At 48.1% G+C, this 10,752-nt stretch overlaps 1 protein-coding gene and 1 pseudogene across 1 annotated transcript; both read right to left on the reverse strand.

Moving 5' to 3' along the window:
- Positions 1-5,079: 5,079 nt before the first annotated feature.
- On the reverse strand, positions 5,080-6,829 carry LOC136520634 (uncharacterized; annotated as a pseudogene).
- Positions 6,830-9,219: 2,390 nt separating this feature from the next.
- LOC136522872 (probable mediator of RNA polymerase II transcription subunit 26c) lies at positions 9,220-10,340 on the reverse strand. The gene has a single exon (XM_066516668.1). It carries the CDS (start codon positions 10,202-10,204, stop codon positions 9,290-9,292), a length of 915 nt encoding a protein of 304 aa, XP_066372765.1. The 5' UTR covers positions 10,205-10,340; the 3' UTR covers positions 9,220-9,289.
- Between the last annotated feature and the right edge of the window lie 412 nt (positions 10,341-10,752).

A 10,752-nucleotide genomic window follows, 5' to 3' on the forward strand; every position in this document is an offset into this window, starting at 1 on the left:
AAAAAGAGAGACACTGATCAGTTTCTTTGCATGTTCATTCAGTGTTCTCCTGACAGTTGTAAACCCTTTTTCCGGATCCATTTTGCAGAACTGGAAAAAGGCGAAAGCAACAGCCGATGAGGCGCCGAAGATTCGCGTTTCCAATGGGCACTTCTGGAGGAAGTGGCAGGTGCATCGAAGAGCACTACACGCTTATCTTGATAATATATATCTTCCAGCCTCATCTTGCATCGCACATATATAAATATACAATCGATAATAATCTTAGAAAGGCTATCATTAACGTCGTGGTCAATGTGTGCGCGGTCTGTGGCTGATTGAGCAGCAAGTGGATGGAGGTGGTCGTCAGGATAATGGCGCTGCCGGGGCCGGCCGGGGTGGGTGGCCACGGCTTGTGCCCGGCCGGGCCGTTTACTTTTGGTGGTCCGTAGGCGCGTCGGGTGATGTGTACGTCTGCGAAAGAAATGCGTCTCTGCTTTTGCCTTGACCCTACGGCATAGTATATCTGTCTAGAAAGGAATACAATTTTGTATGTGATCAAACTTATACTATTTTAAATTTAACTAAATTTATGAAAATTAGTATCAATATATATGGATTCAAGTAAGTATGCCATGGAAATATAGTTCACGACGAATCTAATAATATATTTATTTGTTATGATAATTATTAGTATCTTTTTTTATATAAATCTAATAAATTTGACCTAGCAGTGTTCTAGAGATACAATCTTTTTGGTACAAAGTGAGTACGACTCTAAGAAGGTGACCTATGCATCTATATGGGCTACGGATGGATGGATGGATCAGGACAAAATTATTGGGAGGTAACGTGGGACAGGACATGGTCAGATGGGCAAGCCAGGTCGCCGTGAGATGTGCATAGATTTTTATTCTTTTTTTTTCTCTTGTCAATTCAAAGTATTCTATCTATACTGTATGCCTAGAGTTGTAGGACGTGCTGGGGGATTACAGGATTGCTAATCACTCCATGTGGCTTTGGCTGCCAACGGAATAATTCCTGCGATAATCCTGACGGATCGGTCGATGATATGCTTGAGATTAAACATGATCTGCAGAAGTGCTAGACCATTAAGCCATGGGCAACGACTTATTGCAGAATCATAAACACAGGTTCTTTTTTTTCAGTGCAAGTGCCATGCATGCAAAACACGTGTGCTACAGCGCTAGACTAGTAGACTGCCTCGCAAAAAGGGAAAAAAGGTGCACATAAGACTGGTAGACTGCCTAGCAGAGGCGTACATGGTTTGCATACACGTTTGCAACTCGAAGACCAACCGTATATATGTACATGGAAATAATACAAGAGGACAAAGAAAAAATCGCCGGCGTGTAGACCGGGTCTTTGGAAGGGACAGGCGGATGAGTATCTCACGTTGCTTCCTGCCTTCACACTACGACACCGGACGAACGTGGACAGAAAATCAGGTGGGCTGCATCAAATGTTCGAGTCTCGCTTGATTGGTGGAGCTCCTTGAATTTGAGTTCTCGACCTGGCGACGGTATTTCCGATTAGTTACCCTTTTGGTTTCGGACAATATGTTCATTAACAACGTGACGTTTGTGATGACTTTACAAATTTTATGTTTTTTTTATGATTACACGGTACAAAGTTGTTTGTAGTTGAACATTTACATTTCACCTGCGTGTATGTGTTTATATACAGAGGCAATTATGCAAATGTATACTTCGTATATGTATGTGAACGTGTTTTATAAAAAAAGATATATAGTATATGACAAGGTATAGGCAATTGGATGAAAGTTGAGGGGTTTAGGTGCTGCATGGCGCTATGGGTGCGTCCAGACGCTGACGGCTAGCTGTTCTTGTCGTTGCCTTGGGAGTGCCAATTATTTTAGTAACGTGTCCCTCTCGCGTTGCGTACGCTGGGAGCGTACAGGTAGAGAAGACGAGACGAAGGAGAAGAGTTGACATGCCCAGCCGGAGGTTTGGTTGGATTGGATTGGATCACATCAGCAGCCGTCTCTGTCCTGATGGACGGCTCTGCGCGTGCGTGCGTGCATCCGTGCAGTGCGGCGCAGTGGGTGGATTACCAGTAGGCAAGGCGATGAGTGATGAGTAATGAGTGCTCCGCCGTATCATGCAAGCACCAAGAGTTGCCGGGTGAATGGTTTGCCCACACGGCCACACCACACACTTGTGATTCGATGGAGATGGGTTATGATGCTTAATATTAGTGCAAATTCGACTTTTTTGTGGGCACTAAACTTAAACAAACCATTTATAATCAGCATGGGAATGCGGTCAAGATCTTTCATCATTCTTTGCCACCGAGCATACAGGGCTCGTGTGCCTTAGTGCGTGGAGAAGCTCAAGTCGCCTAGTCTAGGCAAGGCGTTGGATTTCGAGCGTCCGAAGCTGGATGGGTTGCCTAAACAGAGCTGACTAAGCCAGTCCTACTAGCATTAGCAAACTCGCCCATATTTTGCACACAGAAAACATTCATTTCTGTACACAGCACACCTTTCCTGTGGCACTGAGCATAGCTTATGACTAAGGGGAGCTAGTGTTTTTGTTAGGTGGTATGTTCCCCTCACGAGAACGTCATGTTCGCTTGGCTTATAAGTCGCATTTTTTCAGCCAACAAACAGTATTTTCCTCTCATAACAAATCAACCAGCAGTACTTTCAGCCATAGTTTATCAGCTAAGCGAACGGGGTGGCCCATCACCCAAAACGCCCTACTGTTTATACCACGGAAACCCATTTGGTCAACTAACTGTACTTCCGGCAGAAGCTTGACACAGTTCATCCACCACGCGAAAACACATGCCGTGCAGTTTCGCTAGTTTAATTTCACATGCCCAAGTCTCCATCGTGTGTGTAAAGTCAGAAACGTGCTTGGTCGTCCCCGTCATATGTATGCTAGCTTTCATTCCTTGCATTGTCAACATCTTGGGCGAGAATGGTTTGTTTTTTTCGGTTGGCACTTGGCATTAGGTGAGGTGTTTTTGACAAGGGCTTAATTGATTACTACTCCGTACTGATCTAGTAATTGAACTGGTCACTTTCCCTTGACTTTGCACCATTTTAAATCGCATGCAATGTAATTAGCACAGTTTTTTCTTTCACACAAAGCAGTGAGCTTGGAGTCAGATTTTTCTAAATAGAAAAATAAGTGTCCTAACCTTTATTTCCACCAGTTTATGCAGTATGAACTTCTCCGATGATACGCCAGATCTTGCCATGTAGTACCGCGCGCTTTACCTGCACCAATCTGCATAGACCAGAATCGAATGCTTAGATGATGCCCTGTTGTGCAACACTACTTCAGCGAACGAATAGTATTTTTCTCTCACAAGAAATCAGTATAATCATCAGCATAAGTCAAATTTCAGCGAAACGACGTTCTTTCGAAGATGAGTCGTTATCTTTTCTGTTGTCGATTTTGTACGACTAGACTTACAAGGATCATGTAGTACCACTTCTCTACTTATAAATACAAGACAGTAATGGATCTTTCGGAAAAAGTATCGCTTTATACCACACCAAAGCATGATTGTACAAGTGACTAAACGTTCATACATTCAAACAATGTAAAATTTTATTTGAACCTCCGATTAGCTGCATTGGCTAGCTGCTGCTACACGGCTGCCAGTGCAACTGAGCACTCCCCAAGTCTCCACACTAAAATGAAAGATGAAGGATCTAACAGGAACTTAGCCCCCTACCCTGTTGGAAGGTGATCTCGGCTAATCCGAGATTAATCACGAGATTAACTAAGAAGCTTAGTTTTGGTCCTCCAGTTAGCTACCTATCCAACTACATAAGTCTTGCCACGATCGGAGGCAACCCTAAGGTCACTTTGGGGACGGCCCCCCTGTCCTACAGCGCTATATAATAAAGGGTGATGTCTAGGCTAAACCTATCGACACTTTTATTCCCCAAACCGATCACTGAGGGCGCTTGAGAGCTCAAGAAGGTCCGGCTCCGTCCAGGTCAACCTAGTGGCATTCGGAAGTAGTTGTTTTTTTAATGAAACCCTAAGTAGTTGTTGTTCTAGCTTAAATTGAAATAACGGAGCTATTTTCAAGCTAATGCTAAGCAATTTAGCGGCACTAAAACACGATTTAGCGGCAGTAGCTCACCTAGTGGGAAAAAAGTAATAGTTTAGCATGGGGGCCAAGGGGGATTAAGCCCCCCTCCCACTTGAGCAATGTGGAGAGTGGGAAGTAGGAGGGGAGGGGGAAGGGGTTCGACCAATATTGATGTAATTTCTTACAACAAGTTAAGTATGCGATATATCATATATATATATATATATATATATATATATATATATATATATATATATATATATATATATATATATATATATATATATATATATATATATATATATGATGTATGTATGGAATATATATACATATAATAAAATAAGGGGCTCTTGCGTTTGTATCCTTGTTTTGTATCGAAATTGTGATTTTACCCCTATTTTTTTGACTTTGTGAATTTACCCCTACTGTGCCATTCACGAAGCACCAGTTTGCCCCTGCTCCGTCATCCACCCCTAACGGTGTTAAATTTTGTACAAAAGGACATGAATGCCCATGCGATTTTGTCCCTATTTGTTATGCCTAATTGTGATTTTACCCTGATTTTAAATTAGACTTTTTTATTGTATGCTGACAATTGATTAAATTTGGTCAAACATATTTGGCACAACTTGCAATTATTTGAACTCAGATTTAATATTGATAAATATTCAAAATTTTGGGACCAAAAGGTTCATAATGCTGGGATAGGAGATTACATAAGATGCTACAGAGATCGATTCATATTCATATGTAGACAGTGCACTAGACTCCGCCGTGTTTCCGTGTGTCCAGCGTCGCATAGCCCTGGACGCTGTCGCCTTCTCCCGTGCTCAGCATGTAGGCGCGTGAAGACTGACTAGAGATGAAAACTCCAGTACTTGCTTCTTCTGAACAATCTGGGTGCTTTGTTTCTTCTGAACAATATGGTAAGCACAGATCAGCATGAAAACTCCAGTACTTGTTTGAATTCGAGTTGAAATGTTTGGCAGCATCAATGCTCACCTGTTTCTTGCCGCAGGTCGGCTTGTCTCGTCCCTTGCCATGGGTGTGTTTGTCCATTTGCTGCATTGTATTGCAAACATACAGAGCAGCGACCTGGCTGTTGAAACTTGAAAATGCTGGGCGTCTAGAAGCTGATGAACTTACCGTCACTCCTCTATTCGAATCCTTGAGTACTGCCATGGAGTTATTCTCAGTGACTGGCTGCCTTTTCTCTGGGATTGGTAGTAACTAATCCTGCAGTACAATGAGAATCTGAGGGTGTAGAAACTCACATCGGTCCTTAGCCTGAATGGCTAGGATTGGTAGTTTTCTTGAGCTTTCCTGCTTGCTCTTGATGCACTTTGCTCTGCAATTTAGCCACCTGCATTTGATCCACAACAGCATGGCAGGTTGTTCACACCCGAACTGCAGGAAAAAAGCTCCATTTCTTTTTCAGTACCATCAGTTCACAGTCATAGTTACCTTCAGAGCAACATTCTCCTTCAGAGGAACATTCTCATTGTTCTCCAACTGTCTGTTTTTACTTTCAGAATGTGAACTGTCCAATGCTTCTTCAGTCGGAGCACTCGACAGATTCTCCTTATTGTCATCGGAATTGTCAGATCGCGATGTATCCACCTCAATTCTCAATTCCTGCAGCACCACCTTCCTTTCCTGATCGGAGCTAGCAGTTTCTACGAGTGAGTTCTCGTCTGCAACAGTGCTGCTGCAACCATTTCGGTTCTTTCTATCAGATTCGGCATTAGCACACTTCACTGAGCATACTAAAATTTTCTTCTTGGCATTCATCTTGGATTCCTGCCCCCGCTTCTCGCTCTTGGCCACCGTCGTCTCCTCGCCCTTCTTGGCAGCCTTCGGATTCTTCTGCTGATTCATGTACCTGCTCGGCACCTCCCGGCACGCCAAGTTCAGCTTCCTCGGCTTGGAACAGGCCTCGGACACCGTCTCCTTGCCCTTGTCTGCCGCCGGCGTCTTGACCGGCTCCTTCTTTGGCGTGCTCGTGAACAGAGCCTTGACGACCGTCCCCTTCCTGGCCGCAGCCGCGGACGGCTCCTTCTGGTGCTTCACGCTGTGGAACAGCTCCGGCCTCGGCCGGACGGCCTTGCTCCGCGGCGTCGTCAGTGCCTTCTTCCTCTCGCTGGGACATTCGACCCTCGCAGCCTTGGTACGGATTGGGATGCTCGCAGGGCACAGATCCGCTGGACCCTTGGCTTGGGCTTCGCCGGTGCCTTCTCCGCGGCCTCCGTCTCCGCGCTCAGCCTCGCGAACCGAGCCCTCGGAGGCTTCGGCGGCGCAGAGTGCGGGCATTTCAGCATCGAGCTGTAACAAAATTAGAACCCGGGATATAAATCAGAGTCTAGGCACAGGAGCCGCCCGCTCCGCCCGCCCTGATGCCGCTCCGCCCGCCCCTGCAGCCACGAAGCCGGGCACCCCAGAGGAAGAAGATGACCCACGGCCGGGCGCCGCCGAGACCTGCGGGCGGATGCCGAGACCTGCAGGCGGACGTCGCCGGTGAGCCGCGGCAGGGCGTGCGCATGCCGACCCGCGGGCGGCCGCCGCGCCTAGAGGAAGGCCGCGCCCGCACCTTGGAGCCGCGACCGGGAGGTAGCCCCGCGCCCTGGAAGCATCCCCTCCCTGCGCCCGAACCTGGAGTCGTGGCCTCCCCTCCCCTTGGTGCTTCTGCAGCCGCCGCCGCTGGAAAAGCCGCGCTCAAGCCGATGTGAGCGACGCCGCCTGCGTTTGGGAAGATGAGATAAGGATAAGGGGCACTATGGTCATATGGCCTTTGTTTTTCTGATTTAGAATTTTTTTAATTCGTTTAATCCATGTCCATCTGACGGGCGTTAAAAGCAGGGGCAAACGGACCATTCAGTTCAAAATAACAAGGGTAAAAACACAAAGTTGAAAAAGAAAGGGCAAAATTACAATTAGCTTATTGGACAGGGGTAAGAACACCATTCTCCCATAAAATAATCATTCTAAAATCACTCATTTTCCTTTTCCAAACAAACACATGTTAAACTATTTTGTCTCCCCAAATTACTCCACACAACCAATTTACCTCTTTGCATCCTATACAACATTAAGTGCGTGATTGGTTTGCTAGATATAGAGGAGCTTGGGCCATGAGGTGCAGGATTGATTAGTTGTATGCTTGTTTGAGCCCTAGTCCGACTGATGCAAAAGTACTGCTCCAGCCTGGCTGCGCAGAAACATAGTTCAATCTCGTTTCCGGTGAGCCTGGCTCGCGCAGCGCAAGCGTGGCCGTCCAGCTGTTGAGTTCCTTTGCGCTTTCAACTGAAAAGCTGCTCCATTCAGGCATCCAAACAATAGCTTTGTCTGTAATGTCCCCGTCGATTTGACATACCAAACAACTAGCTCTTGTACCATCTACGCCTGGTTCCTGCGGGCCTGGTTGGCAAGTGCAAACCTGGCTCACCGGTTAATTAATCTGGCACGTCACGAAGCAGCTGACCTCCAATTGCTGATTCCATCTCCTACCAACTCCTTGAAACTGTTGCCTCGTTGCTACCTCAGCTCTCGTCAGGCGTCGGTAACATGTTCGTTGTTCAGACTTTGATTGCAATGGTTCTTTTTTTTTAATGATTGTAATAGTTTTTGCCATTGATCCTGAGCCTGAATTCCGAGTCGTCCGTCGCGTTCAACGGCATGCAGCAAGGCGAGTCAGACTCAGACAGTCAGACAGGGGCAAGTAAGCCGGCCGGCCATATCAGATGTGCAGGCGTATCCCTGCAATATCCAGGACCGGTTCTTCTGGGGCCTGCTTCTTGTCCTTGTCCAAGGTGAAGGTTCAGGTTCAGGGTTCAGCAAGATGGAGATACAGTTCCTCCTGCAAGATTTCTCCATGCTGACTGCCTTTTTCCAACGAGCACGAAGGGGATTGACATGCCTTCTTGTTCTTGACAAGTTCGTTGGGCTGCCGGATCCAGCTGTCGACCATGATCGGTCAATTTAAGGGGCTCCGCGTAGGTGTGTGTTGATTTTGTGAGAACAGAACGCCCGGCCATGTCTTTTCTGGAACGAAAAAGGTGAGACTTGATGGCCATGGAGAAATGGCTCAAAAAATCGGCATTGGATGGTGATTTGGATTTTTGGAGGGCCGTTTGGAAGGATTTGGTGGACCATTCTAGGAAATGTCTGACAAGTTGACGAGCGTGGGTTTTTCTTGCTTTTTTCTCTGAAGTCCTCGATGCAAGTTCACCAACCAAAATTCAGGGAACGAAATGAAGGTCTAAAACCAAAATTCCAAAGCTAAGGTTCGAGGGAGAGGGACTTGACAGGCCCACTAACAATTCACTTGGAGCGGAGGCCTGTGAGGTCATCTTCAGGCCCGATCTTAACGTGGCCCACTAACAATTCACTTGGAGCTGTCGCCAAATTGAAGCTGGACTTTCGGCGTGAACAGTTTGTGCCCATTAGACTGCCCACAGCGTTGGGTTTCACCGGGTGCTGAATTAGGAGAGAGAAGGACGAGGCACCGGCTCATGCCATTGTAGAGTGTGATGCCAAGTTAAAAAAATCAAGCACCGTGGCATGTAGGTTCACCGGTGCTTACTGAATAAAGAAATAATTTCACAGCCAGCCACTAGAGCATATAGAAACAGTGACGTTCTGCCCCACATTCGTATGGGCATCGATGCTGACGCTGTAGGCTTTTAAGTGTTCCCAGCATCGATGAAGGTGGCATAGGAATCTTTTATTTGAGCATCGATCACGCTGTGGGCAGTCTTATGGAAAAAAAAAGTTGGTCCGACCTCCCTTAGTTATACTGTGAGTCCTATTTACCTTTTTTTAATTAGAAAATTGATTTTTAGATTCCTCACTCTAAACTCCCTTAGAAGTTTTGGCTCGCGTGGCTCTACGTCATCCATCCTACGTGGCGTCATGCTAGCAAGATAAATCAGACTTTCATGAATTCAATTAGACTTTGTAGAAAAGTTGTAGAATGCTTTTTTCATGAAATTATCCAAACAATTTTCTAGAATAAATTTGCATTAACAAATACTAAAAATTATTGAGTCATCAGGCGCTTTGGAGCGTATTTGGAGCAAACATGACAAGCAATTTGGCTTGGACATGTTGCAGGACAAAAAGTGCATTTTTCCAGTATTGATCACATCTCATTTACATACAGAGATGTAATTGGCATTGCTACCTAATAATGGTCATCAAAGAACTAGGTCGGGCCCTAAATCATCTGAAGAGAGTAAAGCAACGAACGACGAACGCCTGAGGAGGTCCTACATGCTGCTGGGCCTCTCCCTCGTATGACGGGATGCATCTTCCGTTGCTTTTGCTCAAACATCTTTGCTGCCTCCTTGTCGTTGATCTTCTGAATGGTGTGTTTACGCTTGATCTTCTTGGCCTCTTCGTAACCCTCACACAACTTGCGTTTTGTAGCCTCCATCTTCTTGCTCTCGTCGACTGTGGGCTTCTTGGTCTCACTCATGTTCGGTGTCGACACGGTAGCTGTGGTCGGCAGCATCTTCGCTGGTGGAACGTACACCTTCTTCTTCTGTGCCTCGGCGGCGGGGACGGTAGGAAACATCTTCTTCGCCGGCGGTATGTGTAGCTTTATCTCGGCGGCGGGAAGCATCTTAGCAGGCTGTATGTGCAACTTCTCCTTGTGTCCTCGCGCGTTGCCATCGGCGATCACTGCAGAGATGCCCTGGTGTGGGATCAGATCATCAGCAGAGAGCTTGTCGAACTGCTCCTCCTTGACTGCTGTAGTTGTGGCGACGTTGGCCGCCCTCCACCCGCGCACGACGTCGCCCGCGAGCCTGCGGATCCGGGCCGAGCCGTGGTTCCCGAGGGCGTCGATGGTCCTTGCGAGGTCGGTGGACGCCAGCAAGCCGTGCGGGACGGGCGCCACCCGCAGAGTCTCGAGCGCTTCCACCATGGCGTCGTCCAGCGCGCCGCAGAGCTGCTCGGCCACGCCGTCGTCCGTGGCGCCGCGGAGCAGCTGGAGGATCCGGACCCTCACGTCCCGGAACGCGCCGCGCGAGTGGCCGCCTGCCTTCTCGATCGCGTCGTCGATAGCGCCGAAAGCGCCGTAGAACGGCCTCCACCTTCTCAGGGGGCTTCCGCTTTGCTCGTTGGCCATGGTGGCGGCGGATGCGGGCAAGCCGGCGGGTAGGGTCGGTGGGCGGATGCGGGCAAGCCGGCGGGTAGGGTCGGTGGATGCGAGCAGTGGACGAGCAGATGCGGATGGAATTGAGAAATTGGTGCGTCTTGCTATATAGAACGCGCCGATCGAATCCGACTCAAGTTCCTCTGCATTCAAGCGTGAGCATGACGCGTTTCCGCGAGCACATCGAATTGGAGCAATCCGACACCGACTCGAGCTCGGCGACTCTGCGAGCGCTGCAGGAAACTTGTAGAAATTGTTTTACCACCATGGGAACCACTGGGACGCTGCGGTTGCCATGTGCGCCGCCGCTAGCCATGGCCGCCGTCACGCGCTTGCTCGAGGGCAGCTCGGCTCGGGTATATTCCTGCTTTACTGACGCAAGCGCCCCCACTAAGGTAACCTCCTGCTGCTCTCCAGACCTTTTTCCCTTCCCACAGAGCCACTGTTCGCCGGAAAACCTTGCGCCTACTGCCGCCGCCGCACAAGGCCGGCCGACCACGTGCCGCCTCCAGACGACCTCC

The sequence above is a fragment of the Miscanthus floridulus genome, chromosome 18 (assembly GCF_019320115.1).
Source record: "Miscanthus floridulus cultivar M001 chromosome 18, ASM1932011v1, whole genome shotgun sequence".
In the NCBI taxonomy this organism is placed as follows: Eukaryota; Viridiplantae; Streptophyta; class Magnoliopsida; order Poales; family Poaceae; genus Miscanthus; species Miscanthus floridulus.